At 41.2% G+C, this 14,588-nt stretch overlaps 1 protein-coding gene across 2 annotated transcripts in view; it reads left to right on the plus strand.

Moving 5' to 3' along the window:
* The window catches only part of MARCHF8 (membrane associated ring-CH-type finger 8), a 66,290-nt gene extending 53,384 nt beyond the window's left edge, over positions 1–12,906 (plus strand). For both annotated transcript variants that reach the window (XM_062496419.1, XM_062496420.1), the window contains 3 exons: positions 1,563–1,743; positions 5,429–5,576; positions 8,074–12,906. In XM_062496419.1, coding sequence (XP_062352403.1) covers positions 1,563–1,743; positions 5,429–5,576; positions 8,074–8,378 — 634 coding nt within the window. In that variant the 3' untranslated portion in view covers positions 8,379–12,906. The remainder of the gene's footprint in view (positions 1–1,562; positions 1,744–5,428; positions 5,577–8,073) is intronic.
* Positions 12,907–14,588: the final 1,682 nt, after the last annotated feature.

Consider the following 14,588-nt stretch of genomic DNA (forward strand, 5'->3'; position numbering starts at 1 on the left):
ATGTGCTGTCCTGACAGCACTGCTGGTTTGGTCAGAGGGTGGGAATCAGGAAGAAGACAGATTGCTTGAAAATTGCTTGTGAGTTCAGATGAATAGAGCTTTAGATTTATTTTTTTTCCCTCAGTTTGTATCCCACCACACTTTTTTATTTGTTACGGGCTTCCTGGTTGCCTTTGTCAAAGGGGATGAGAGCACCGGCTGTCAGCAGTAGGCCTGTGTGATGTCCATGGTGTGAGGTTCAAAAATGACAGGTGTCATTTTTGAATGACTTACTCCAACTACAGAGGATTAATTGTGTGCACTGGTGGTAGGAACGAGATCTGGACTGTCTTCATGGTGACTTATCTGCAGGTCTGCCCTGCCCCACATCCAAAATGTGGTTGACGAGCAAGAGTCATCAAGTTCAGGATCCAATGTCCTCTACCTAGCATTTTATTATCGTAGTCTTTCTCCTCCCTAACAGCACTTCTTAAAGCTGGCTTTGTTATTACTTGCCAATATTATTTGATTTCCCCCCTCATTGCCACCATATTTAGTTCTGTACTGACTTACCATCAACAAGATGCTGTTGTAATCCACCCACGCCTTCATTTCCGCTTGCCAGCGCTCAGCAAGGTCACAAGAGGCAAGATGCTACACATCAGTAAGAGATTTCAGTAATAGGGATGGCAGCAGGCCAGAATGTACTTCACATATGCTTAGTAACTTGTATTCATTCCCTGAGCTCCTCGTCATCCCCCTTTCAATTCATGACCTCTTCCACATGGTTAGAAGGACTTCGCAATGCTTGATGCTACCCAAGGGTTGTGTGTAAATTGATTCTGGAAATCAAATGTCAGCAGTTGGTAGTAACACTTTATCAAATGTCTTTGCTGTTTGCACAGGCTGGGAGGAAAGTAGGGAATTTTGCAGAGCTGATGCTTCCTTAGCTAACTAAGAGTTGGGGAAGCAAAACCATTTAGAATAAGTGTGTTTTGGGGTTCAGATTCAGTGCTGTAGTTTTGCATTGCGGATCGGTCTCTTAGCAGTTTGCATTGGAATTAATCACTTGTGGAAAATCCATGCTGTCTAAATCGGTTGCCCCTGATCCTGGGGTGGACTGTTTCACCATTGGTATTGGAATTATTTTTTGTCTTCTATTTCAGACCTTTGTGCATGAGTAGCTGTACCTCTCTGTGCATATTTTGTCTTGGGAAGTGCTGTCTGATCTGTTTAAATGCTATTTGCAGTTAAGTGCTATTGGTCTGGGTGAAATGTTGTTATTTCTTGCTCCATATTTTCTTTCAGGTACTGCATTTCTGTCAGGCTCTATGTGTGTGCCTCATCTGTGAGAAAGCAGCTGTCTAGTTAGCTGTGTCTGTGCTTAATTATTTTGTGCCTGTGTATGTGTTTGTGCAGCAATTGAGTTGTTGAGTTTTAGCTGCTTTGTGGAACACATCCCTTTGATTTATATGTCTCGGGATCCTCAGTGAATATCCATGTGTGATCACAGATATTACATGGTTCTTCCACATCCCTTCTGCTTCCTCTTCTCCTAATGAGCAGCTTTGCTTCTGATTCAGGATATGTCACTGTGAAGGAGATGATGAGAGCCCTTTGATTACCCCCTGTCACTGTACAGGAAGTCTTCATTTTGTGCATCAGGCCTGCCTGCAACAATGGATCAAGAGCTCGGATACGCGATGCTGTGAATTGTGCAAGTATGAGTTCATCATGGAGACAAAACTGAAGCCTTTGAGAAAGGTAGGCACAGGACCTGCTTCCCCATGGCATGCTTTGTTAAACAGAGATCTGCTCTGGAACAGGCTGAGCCTGCAGCACCCACCATGTATTTATTAATGTTTTTGTGGCTCCTTAGTAAGTCTGGTCAGTCTTGTGTAGCTACAAAAGGATTTGAATTAGTGTTCACCCTGGCAAATTCAACATCTCTGGAATCCAGCTCTGGTAACAGCTGTTACAGCCCAGCAGCTTTCTGTGTGTAAATGTGGAAATATATATATATGTGTGTGTATAAATATATATATATATATGTCCATGCAACAATCTGATTATTTCCTTTAGACTTTAGAGTACGAAACTCTACAGTTACCAACATTTTTTTAATGTGGAGCTTTGTATTACTGTTACTTGCTTTAGTTTGTGGCTCTTAAGATCCACATGGCTTTTAAGTTCTTTTCAGAGTATGAGGATTTCACATTAAATTTACTTTAAATTGTACTTCTTGAATGTAATTAATTTAAAATTTGTAGCTTTTAATTTCTTCTTAAACGATCAAACCTGTTTACATAAAATAGTACATTGCAATTCAAAGGTGGTTCCCTGTTAAATGTGTTTTCATTTTTACCTTTTCTTAAGCTGTGAATGACTAGAGCCTGTATTTTTGTTCTATAGATAAGCATCTTTCATAAATCTGGTGACCTAAAGTATAGGTGCTAAGATGAGTTTTGTGCTTCTATCCTCATTTTGTTCTCCTACATCCTCTGAGCTTTCAATGTCAGTTGTTCTTACATCAGGATTTTGAGGTGGAAGTCACTTAGTCATTCTTAGTACAGACAAATCCTGCCATATCTACCAAAGAGGTTAATAACAATAACTTCAGTCTGGAACTAGAATAAATGAGAAACATTAAATTCAGTTACAATGAGTTTAAATCATGTAGGGTGAGAAGTCTGGGCTGCAGCTATCTAAACTGCTGTGAGAACTTGTCCAAATCCTAAAAGTGACTTCTAACAGAAAATAGAGCAGATTTCTAACACTTCTGATTTCTTCAGAGAGATGTACTATCTGCAAAGTATATAGCTTAGCATGTCCAGTGGATGGGATGTCCTTTGCTTATGACTGTGGTGGATAATTGCCTTCTAAAAACTGCAGATTTCGGCTTGGTAGCCCCTTGGCACGGAGTGTGGTTGTTTCTGAGCTGCAGTATTGGTCATTATAAGCTCTGCTGTCTGCAGAGACAATGCTTTGCACAGCCTAACTATAGGACAGGAAAGAAATTAGTCTAGATCATCCAAGGAAAGAAGAGTTGCTATAGATGTCAGTTGACTGCTGTTTTGTTTTTTTCTGTGCTCACTCTGCCCGAAGTGGGTGGGTAACATTTTCTGAATATTTGTGCCCTGTGTAAAAAAAAGTGCTGTGCACCTTCAGAAATGAGTCACTCAGCATCATTAGCTATATCTGAACAGGTCATCTGTGGGAAACATACAGGTTGCCAGAAGGTAGGGATAGAGCCATAAATAGAAGGAGTTTACTTCTCAGATACATCTAAATAGTCCTTTTAGAGGTTCAGCTGCAGCAAAAAGATAAGATGCCTCTGTATCTTCCACTCAGTCTTTATGGTAGCCTTTCAGTCAGGAGAAAACAGTCTGGAGCTGGTGAGTATGAGCAGGATGGGACAAATAATAGGGCTTCTCCTTGTCTGTAGAGTTAGAAATAGAATTAAACTTCCTTGGCATCTTAAGGTTACATTGCAGAATGGGGCTGTTCAAACACAAAGTTACTAAGGGAAGAGGGTGAGAAGAAAATGTGTCATGGCTCAAATGAAGATGAGGGCAGATGAGAGAGATGCTTAATTTTAAAATTTCAATGAAACAAAGAGACCTAAAATCTAAATTTTCTGTTGGCTTTTTTCCCCCCTTTGTTTTAACAACACTTGAAAAGTCCAGAACTGCTGACTATTTTAAGTGGGAAATGCCACATGCTGCGTCATCAGAATAATATAGCGGGGACCTACAGATTCTCTGGGCTAGTGTGCAATTTGCAGAATATTTCCTCTTTTGCTTTGCAGTCATATCTCTTGAAGCAGTGAGGTGGTGCAAGCTGATTGTGTGACTGTGGAGCCAGCAGGAGGTATTGCCCAGCAGAGGAGCCCAAGCTGTGGAACAGAAAAGAGAACTTTAAATTAGTCAAAGCACAGGTCCTCCTGCCTCTGTAAAAGCATTTGCAAATAGATTTAACACGGCTGCTTTTTGGCAAAATAATTTAATTAATTTGTACTTTCTATCAAAAGGCAACACCTTTGTGTAGAAGCAAAAGCCGTTTTCTGTTTAAAATACAACATGCAAAGGGAATATTTTGTTCAATCTTTTTCTAAAATTATTGAAAAAAATACAGCTTCCTAGTACAATGACTCTAGCATGCCATTCCTGGAAGCACTCAATTCTTGTGCCATGATGAGATTTGGATGCCCACATAACTGGAAATGTGGCTTGGGTTGGGCAAAGAGATGTGTCTGTTGGCAGCACAGAGATGATCACAAAGTCTCTGTCTCATGTTTCAATCATTCTCGTTTTTGTGGCAGTGGAAGCAATATTTCAACGTAATGGATGATTTCAGTCATACCATTCAGGTCATCCTCACCCCCTTCCACGTTATGCCTCCTTTTTGACGTCCTCTTTTTCTACAAATTACTCATCAAATGAAACATCAAATGCACCATTTTATGTGTGAGATGTTTATGTGTCCCAGCATGTATTATGTGAAAGCATGAGAAAAACTCGTCATAACTCTCTTCCAAGCAGATAAGCTGAGGGATGTGTGTCCCACATGCAAAAATTTTTATCATATACATAAGTGAAATTACATAAAAGAAATTTAAAACACAGCTTCTGGGTGTCCCAGGTATGTCTGGCATATTAGAAGCATCTCTAATTGTTGTCTAGTTTCCTTGTATCTTTCTGAAAGTACATTGGCTTGGTCCTGTGGTTTTGTTTTTGGCTATATGAGCAGTATTGATAGATGCGGATCTGGGGATTTAATTTGCTTCATCCCCTCACTTAGAAAAGCTGTCACCCCCATTCTAATGTATATTCTTAGGGCATAGGTATTTAAGTGCACTTGAAAAACTGAAAATAAAGTGTGAGTGTCACTGCTATAAGTGGTGTTAAATATAAATGAAGATTGAGTGAAACCCCCAGAGGCAGGAGGTGAGAGCTGAACACCCATGGGACTCTGAGAGCTCACCATGAGGTGTCTTTACACAGCTGAATCATGTGCCACTTCCACTGTTCCGTTGAATGCCTCCCTGAGCAAGGGTACTCATTCCCACTTATGATGCTCAGCTGCAGCTGTGGGTACCTGCTGTCAAGGGGAGAGCACAGCAAGGAGCAGCACTGCTTGGGCCCCTCTGTGCTGGAGCTGCCCCTGTGTGCTAAGCAGGGTGTGCTGACATCATGCTGAGGCTCAGGGTGGGAGCTGGGCACTTGAGACCCCTCTGGTACCAGCATGGCTCTTGTGACAGCAGGGTCAGCTGGCAGCCACCACACACGTGCAGTAACCAAAGCAGTGATGCCATCTGACTTTTAAAATCCTTGTTAGGAGGAAACTGGTCTCCTGCCTGGTCTTTGTTCTTATCAATGTTCTCTTTTCATACTCTCTAGTAACTACAATAAACTCCTAATCTCTTGCTCTGGTTCTGGTTTCTTGCCAGTGGGAGAAGCTGCAGATGACAGCCAGTGAGAGGAGGAAGATCATGTGCTCTGTAACATTCCACATCATTGCCATCACCTGCGTTGTGTGGTCTCTCTATGTCCTGATAGACAGGACTGCTGAAGAGATTAAACAGGGACAAACTACCGGTATGTTACTTGTTTATCTTCCCACTTACTCTCTTGGAATAATTATTTATCCTGATTGCAGAGAGGATGTGAAACATAAGTGTTAAACTTCAACTAGTCAGCTTTACCCTTGTGTTGGGTTGGTTTAAAAGCACAGTTCTAAAATTACTTAGTTAAATCAGTAAATTAACCAGTGAATTAATCTGTGGGTACTTTTTAAATCTAGTTCAGGTTATTTTAGTTTGCACTTGTGAAATATGACAGCTAATCCACTGTAAGCCAGATACAAAGTTGCACTGCCTCAGCAACTTTAGGTCTAAATTTGCTGATAAGGATGTAAGCATTTGTTTGCCTCTATGACTACCTTTAAACTGGGCAAAACTGGAACAGTTTTAAAAAAGAGAAGAAGTAAGAGGAACTTAAATTCAAATCTTTGAGGTAAATCAGTAGGGTTTTCTTTCCGCCCAGTCATCTGTGGGGTGGGTTAGTCATCAGTGAGAGCCCTGTTAGGCTGGAAGAACTTCTATGAGTGATTGCACTTGAAGCAGAAGAAATTCAAGTTGAATATTAGGACTCCAATTTGCACAACTGAGATAAGATGTATTGCAGTCTTATCAAGGGCTGCCACCCCAGTGCACAGGCACAATAACTTCTTGAATAGAAGGTTTTCTTTAGTATGTCAGCACTAAACGTACCAAGCTGAAATGTGTTTACTCAGGTATGCTGGGCTGCAGATTTTGCAGCTGTCACAAAACTGTTCCTCAAGAAGCTGAGCCTGAAGGTGGAGATGGAATGGATGGGAGCTGTTAGATGGCAAGCTGTCCTTGCTTACAAAGCCCTGCATGGAACTGGACATGCAGGTGGAAAGTGTTTTGTTTAGTGATAGAACAATGTCCTTTGGGGAGGTAGTTGAGTATTAGTGAACCTGTAAATCCACAGAGCTGTTGCAGTCTCCTCATAGCAGAATCACTTGAAATTAAAGTTACCCTCTCGTTTATGCTATAGTTGTATTGTTCACAACTTCAGTCAGGAAGCTGCTTTCAGTGAAATCTCTTAGTTTCTTTTCCATCCAACCCCATTTCTTCCATGAACAGTGAACATTATTGGCCTTTCAAAAGTGCAAGGTTTCCATATGATAATGAAAAGGATATGTTTTCAAAGATTTATCATCTTCAGGTTATTTTACCCAATAAATATATTAGATGAACATAACTAGAAGAAATTATGTGAATACTTGGTACCTATTGTAGTGCTTTCTTTGCTCCTTTCATTTGGATTCTAAATCCAGGAAGTGCTGTAATGAGCTGGGGGTTGCAGGAAATGTGTGTGGATATATGTTCATGTCCACACAGGGACAAGCATGTGCTGTCAGTGCCTACAGACAGCATCAGACAGCTCACCTTTGAATGAGAGAGTCAGATATGAATCACAGGTGGGATTTCATCAGTAGTAGGGCTGCAATGTCCTTTGTATTTTGGGATTAAAATATTTTCATTCCTCCCACACTACAATGCATTTTCAAATAACCAGCCTGTATCTTAGTTAAAACTTAGAAGAGTTGAAAAGACATGACTTTAGGAAAATCTGATCATGGATGATTCAGCATAGCTTCATATCTATCTTGTGATGGCACTTATTTTAAGCAGGCTGGATGAATACAGGACCTATGTAAGTGGAATATGTATAAAATGAATAGTTTTTCATTTCAAATTGGTTGATAGAAATGTAACTGTCTAAATGTTCTAACTAGACAAATTTAAGCGAAGTGATGGTGGTATTTTTAAGGACAGAGGGTAAGTTTGGAATACTTCAGCATCTCCATCACTTGCAGTTTTGTATCAGAGGAGATGCTCTAGTTCAGATACAAGTTACTGGATGTGATGCTGATAAAATTTTTCTCATCTGCATAACAAACATGTCAAGCTATATGTTTACAATCATTCCTTTATGTCTCCATGTACTGTGAGATCACAGAGTGGAACAGACTTGTTGGGTCACTGAGTTGAGTCTCTGCTATGAAGAGGAAACCATGCCATAGAATTCCTTTCATAATTTGATCCAGCCTTTGTTTAAAAACAGGTGTAAAAGGCCCTAAGCATATTATGGATGGTTGCCTTGACTCTTTGATTATACTGCATCAAGGCTCAGACACAGAAAATCAGTGGTTTTGGGTTTTCTTTCTCTGGTGGGGAAGAATGTGGTATGTGAAGCAGAAGTCTGTGTGTTTGACTTGAAGAGGAAAATAAAAGCTAGACAGGAAAAATTGCAAAATAAGAATAGTTTGCATGACCCAAACTCTGTGCAGTTTCCTTACAGTACATTATTGAAAGATCCAGTTTAGTCTAGCTAAAGAAAGTCTGGCTGTAATAAATTAAGCTACTTACATGAAGTATACAAACCCAACAAGCCCTCTATACAAAAATACCGTCCTGAAGAGATGGTAGGATAATTTCCAGGGCATGCTGTTTGACAGTCTCTGAGAAGAATTTAGTTCTTCTTTTTATTTTCTTTCTTCCAGGTATTCTAGAGTGGCCATTTTGGACTAAGCTGGTAGTTGTGGCTATTGGTTTCACTGGAGGACTTCTGTTCATGTATGTACAATGCAAGGTGTACGTACAGCTGTGGAAGAGACTTAAAGCTTATAACCGAGTAATATATGTACAAAACTGTCCAGAAACTAGCAAAAAGAGTATTTTTGAAAAACCTGCACTAATGGAGCCAAACTACGAAAGTAAAGAAATGTTTGGGGTTCACCATTCAGACACAAACTCTTCACATTACACAGAGCCAGAAGACTGTGCTGCAGAAATCCTTCATGTCTGATTGTTAGGTGTAAGGGGTGTTTCTGTATGTCCTTGAAGATTTGAATATCATTGTTTACTGCAAACTGCTCTACCTTTTTAAAATCAGCAAACAGCTGGGGGCTAGCGGATGAATTTTTTACGTTTGTATTTTTGTTGGACTTTTTAAAAATCCCTTAGGCATATCTGTCAATGTCATCATAGTTGCATACCTCTCAACATTTTGAGTCTCATACTGGCTGATCAAAGAGCCATGGGATATTGGGTAGAATGAGCCTTGGGTTTGGTGTCAAGGAAGCCGCTGGCGAGCTGTCATCAACTTCATGGAGTGTGTTACTTTAGAACATGACTCTTAAGTGATCCTGGAGGATGTGTAGTGTGGGGTTGGTTGATTGGTCTGTTCTTTGTGTGATGAAGGAGGTTGTCCCAGTCAGTGAGAGAAATGAGAGACTAATCTACCACTAACACTGCCACTAACATTGTGTCTTAGACAGCAGGTGTAAAATTTTGCTTTACATATTGCGATGAGACTTACAAAGCATATAGCACTTTTAAAAATCTTTATTTTGTGATATGTATGTTAAATGAGAATGAAACTTGAAAGAATGTGTCATTTTTGAAACATTTCTTCATTCTTTACCCCATCTATTCTTCTAGAACATAAGCCTCTTGCCTTACAAAAAAAGATTTAAATTTCAGCCTGTGATTTCCAGTATTTGCCCACATTATTTTACTAAACATAACACTAAAAATCTCTGCCTCTTTGGGTTTCCTTTGAGGAGCAATTTTCTTCAAATGATATTGCACTTGTGATTTGTGTATGAGGAGTAGTGGATGTGTACAATGTTTGTTTTCAGTGGTTTCAGTGCTCTGTTTTGGGGGTTGGTTTTGATTCTTTTTTTTCCCAACAGGTCAGACCATCAACATATGTGCACATATATACCTGATGTAACTTCCGTTGCAAACCATTGGCAAAGGGTTTGTTGCTATATTGATAAAGATTTGAGCTGTTACAGAAAAAAGGAAACTTAGTCAATACAGCTGAAACTGGTTTTCTTTCTTTAGTGCTGTGTCATATGTGAATTAATCATAATTTGATGTTGTCAGAGGAGATGTTGATATCCAGCTCTAGAAAGTAAATATCACATTAAGTGGATAAATTTATAAATACCTGCTTGATGTGATGCACTGTGTGGTCAGAGAATAGTATATGTCTGTGCTTTTGAATTGGGGACTGGCTTTTTAATCAGTCAGCATTCATGCAAAGAGAGGGACAGCTTTAAAATCTGTTTGCAAGGCTTTAGCCTGGGGTGTGTCTGCAGTTGATTTGTTTGTCCAGTCTGTTTCACTGCACACTGTCCAGCTTTAAGCCCTCATTTAACCAAAGTCTCAGTGTGACTGGAGCAGAAACAAAACCCCACAAACAAAGTCAGCACATGCGGCCTCAGCATTTGAAAGCTGACTTTCCCTACCTGAGCCCTATCTAAATCTCTGTAAAGTCAATGATGATAATATGGCTGGTTTTAGTAGGAGTTGCCTGGACTTCTCAGGTAAAAATTTCTGTTTACTTGTTGAGATGGTGAACTAATTCTGAGCTCTAGTTCAAGTTTCACTTAGTATTTTTGAAGTACAACTTTGGGTACATTCTTTTCATAGTAAAAGCAGCTGCTTTAAGACTTCTTAAAATATAACAGTAAGAGATCAGGGATTTTTTTTCTTAAAATGTAACATTAATTTATTTCTAAATCAATATTTTAATAGAAGGCAGAGAAGGGACTCTGGTAAAAGAACACTCATCCCAGTGGTTTCTAGAAGCTATTGGAGGAAAAGCACGTGTGCCTCTGTCACTTCATGCTTGAAGCTTACTGTCTGATCTTCATGAACAATGTGGTACCTTGTTCTTGAGACGTGTTAAAACATCCAGACCTCTGGGCAGTCCTGGTAAAGCTGCACTGGCATGGATTTGTGTACTGTACTTGCTGTCAGGATGTCCTGTGCTTAAGTGATACAGGCAGATAAACCCTGCATACCCTGCTAGTATCAGGGCAGTCTTTGTGACCATACACATGCAGAGTTTGTTGCCTGTGCCTGCCATAATTTAAAGTGCAATTACTCAAGACCTTTCCTGAACTCTGCTGTGGGTGATCCTCTAATGTTGTGAGAGCCCAGATAATACACTGTCCCGTTATGTTTTCTGTTTTGTTCTGTGAAAGATTCACTAGATAAACTCAGGTGGGTGAAGTATCAGGTCTTGCACACCTCCGTGATGTTCTTTTGGAATGCCCAAGTGCACAAGGCGTGCCCGTCTGCGAGATGCTCACGTTACAGCTGCAGGATGCACAGGATCAGCTGCTGAGCGGTGCTGTGCGTGCCCTCATCCCGTCTGTGGCCAGTGGGTGAAGTGAAGATGGACAAGCCCTGGTGTGAAACCTGACTGTTCTCCAGCTCACACCTGAGAGGCTCCGGTGTGTGAGCAGTGTTCTGACGTCACCGACACAGCGTACCCTACCTTGCTGGTTCTGCTTCAGTCGCTGTTGTACATGATTCTAGGTGAAACATTGCAAAAGCTCATTTGGTGTTTTGGAAGCTGCATGTGGAATGTGCCAGGTAGTGTTCAGTGTATTCAGGGTACTGAAGGTTTTTGCTGTGCCCCTGAGTATCTTAACTTGTAAAGAAAAATCATCTCCAGCAAAATCACTTGGGGAAAAATATTTGTGAATGAAAATGTTTTAGCCAGTGTTGCTGCTAACAATTCTCTCTCCTAGCAGGTCTTTTCTGAATGAAAATTAAGGCCTTTTATTTAAACTCTTTATACTGCTTAGGAATGGTCATGCCAGGAAAGGCTGCAGAAGAGATCCATCTGTCAGGGGTTTCATCTGTGCTGGTTACACTTCTCATGCTGATTCTTGCTTGATGTTAGTGGTGGGCTTCTGGAGATGCAGTTCTCCACCTCTGCATGGTGCCATCAAATGTTTGAGAAGGCTGAATGGTGCTTTTTTCTTCTTTTTCTTCAAGAAGATACTGTTGAAATTTTTCAGCTTCCAGCTGTAAGGCACTGATGCCAGCTCAGGTGAGCTCTGTCCTTTCTGTTCAGGTGTCAGTAAGGGGAATAACCACCCCCTGTTAGATCAGGCTTTCCAGTACTTCCTTCTGGCAGCTTTTGAAATTACTGAAATAGAAGCCTGATCTTTGTACCTTGGCCAGGGTTAGCTTGGGTTACCCTGGGACTTTCCTGAGACCAGAATTTAAGTAGGAGGGAGCATAGGCTTAATATCATCTACCACAGTCCCTTCCCTAGATGGCCAGAGCCTTTGCTGATATGCCCAGTGTCCCAGACAACTGACCCCATTCTACTGATGGCACTCCTGTCCACAAAGACACCATCTGGGCCAAGGAAATTCCCCTGCTGTCACATTTGATGAATCTGCCAGATCCTGAACATGAATTATGTTAAAAATACAGGTGTGTGCTGCAGAAAGGTTGATCCTGTGTAAGAGCTGATGAGATATTAAATTCCTGTGAATTATCAGAACTTTTTTCAACTGTTAGCCTGTATTTTGGGAGTGAAAGTGGTGGTTAAAATGTGTTCTTAAAAGATGACAAGACCCTGGGTCAGCTCCCTCTGGTTGAATGTCATTGAGATTGGCTTTGCTTAAGCAAGCAGGCATTCAGTGAAGACTGAATGAAGCTGTGAGAGGTTGGAGAAGTACTGTGACTCTGTGCTGTACCTGGGAGTTCCTGGGAAGCAGTCAGCAGTCGCTGTTCAAGGCAACCCCCTGTACTGATGAGAGCACGAGTCCCACTTGGTGCTGTAAGGAAGGGGCTGCTCGGCCTGCCACTCACTGGAAACCTTTGAAGTGATGCATGGATGTGGCCGTGCACAGGAGCTGGTTGCTTTCTGCCCTCTGTGTGGCAGAGTATGTATCTATTGCAAAGTGGGAACCAGGTCTGAATTTGTCCTAAAGCTGATGTGTGTTAAGATACAGATTTCTGGTGTGGTCTGCTCTGGAGACTGGCCAGCAATGAAAGTGACTCTGGGTTGGGTCCCTCTCAGATATGGGTGAAACAGGGCAAATACAAAAGCAAGAATATTGCTGGCTGGATTTCCTTAGTGTTGTATTAGATGCGCAAAGAAAATTTCTAAGTGGGACCTTTTATTTTGTGATTATTTTTTAGTTTTGAGATATTGCGGTGTCTGTATATTCCAATGAAGTACTGAAAGCACTTGTCTTTGTATAGAAGATAACTGTTTAAAATTTGCAGCTAATCTTGTATTTAGGTAAAACATTTGTAGATAGGTAATTGTATAATGTTGAAGAACTTTACACTGGCATGTGTTGTATAACGTTTATACAAGACACTTCATACTTCTGCAGAATTTTTTAGTTATTAAATTTCTAGTAACTTAATGTATAGTTTTGTATCCTTTCATGTATGTTCATTTTCTCAGTATTACCACTTGCAGAGTTATTTTTAGTTTCTTAAACTGTAATTGGTTATTTGTGTGTGATGCACAGGGTTATTGACTGCAGCAATAAAGTGTTTCTATAAAAAAACAGAAAAACCCAAACCCATTATAGTATCAATTTTGTTTGAAAAAGGATGGATAGAAAAATTGAGCTCTCCAGTAGTAAGATGATGATCAAAACACAGAACTTGATGGCTCTTCAGTGTAGCAGACCAATGCAGAGTAGCATCCCATGACAATTTGATGATAAAACGATCCATAATGAGAAAGGCATTGTAACCATCGGAATAACTGGGAAACTCCTTCGATGCAGGTGATTTGGCCTCAAGTGCAGGAATCATAGGGAGAATTTTCTGTCTTCTGCCGTGCAGGAGGTGTGGAGAGAAGATTCGCATGGGCCTTAAAATCTGACCTTCTGGAATCAACACTGCATGGAGCATCGAATGCTTCGTGTATGAAGTCAGCATTCTCACATGCATCTGTGTGGAAGTGCAGAGCAGAAGATGCTCATTGCTATGATCTTCCTCTAGGAAGAATATTAATTTTGTATACAGTAGAGGAGGTCTTTAGCAGTTTCACTAGAATACATTTCTAGTACCAGTAGGTCAAGGAAGCTGCACTGCTGTGAAAGAGCTTGTTACAAAGGTATACACACCAAAGAGCAAAGACCTGGAGAGTTGTGTCTGTAACAGACACAAGGGGGCTCAAAGAGCAGCTTTGCATTTCTGTTAAAGTAGAGATTTTAATTTTCTTTTAAGATAAGGAAGGGAAGGAGTTCTTAAATCTGCAGCCCTGAAGAGGTGTCTTCCATGCAAAACAAAAGTTTCTGTCCTACATTCCCTTAGTAAAAGTCTGGCTGTAGTAAATTATGCTACTTACATGAAGTCTGGAAATCCAACAAGACATCTGTACAAAAATACCCTCCTGGAGAGATGGTAGGATAATTCCCAGGACCTGCTGTTTGACTGACAGTCCCTGAGATGAAAAGCTGATGAATGGTTTAAGGAACAAAGCCCACAAAGCCATCTGGCTGCTGGTTAAAAAGTGTTCCTTGTCTCGGGCTCGGGCATCTCGAGTTAATTATAAATTAACTTACTTCCTCTTATAAACTTTATTTTCATCTGAAAGAGTACTGCTGTCACTGTGTGAAGTGTGTCCATCTCTGAGGCAGAGAACAGCACTGGCTCAGCAGCATATGGCACAGCTGTGACTGCAGGAACAGGATTTTTCATCTGGTCTCCAGGATCTGGAGCTGTCTGGTGAGTAGTTACTGGCGACTGGCTGGCAGGACCAGCATGACTTGCCTATTGGAGCAGGGCAGAAGGAGGCAGCTGGGAAGAAGAAGGAAAGCATTTTGCAAGGTCCATGAGTGCCCTGTGGAGGCTGCAGAGGTGTCAGAAGATGCAACTCCAGCTGCTGGTTGTGAGAACCATGTCCTCTCTCAAAAGCCAGGTTCATGCCTGCACTGCTGCTCAGGCCCCTGCGCTGCTGCAGGAACTGGACATCTCCCATCCCACCTCCCACAGCCATCCTGTGAAGCAGTCTCCTGTCAGCCCCCCTCCATTCCAGATTCCCTATCCCCAGTGTGTTACCCATCTCATGCTGTGCTTGTCTTTTTCAGTCTACCTGTGCAACGCAAATTTCCTTTCTCTTGCCCTCTTCCTCACTTGCCTCTGGGCCAGGCTGAATGTGAGGGTTGTGCTGGGATGTACCAAATTGCAGATAATGTGTGGTTGATAGGAATGACCATAGAAGTACCCAAAT

This window comes from Cinclus cinclus, chromosome 7, assembly GCF_963662255.1.
Source record: "Cinclus cinclus chromosome 7, bCinCin1.1, whole genome shotgun sequence".
In the NCBI taxonomy this organism is placed as follows: domain Eukaryota; kingdom Metazoa; phylum Chordata; class Aves; order Passeriformes; family Cinclidae; genus Cinclus; species Cinclus cinclus.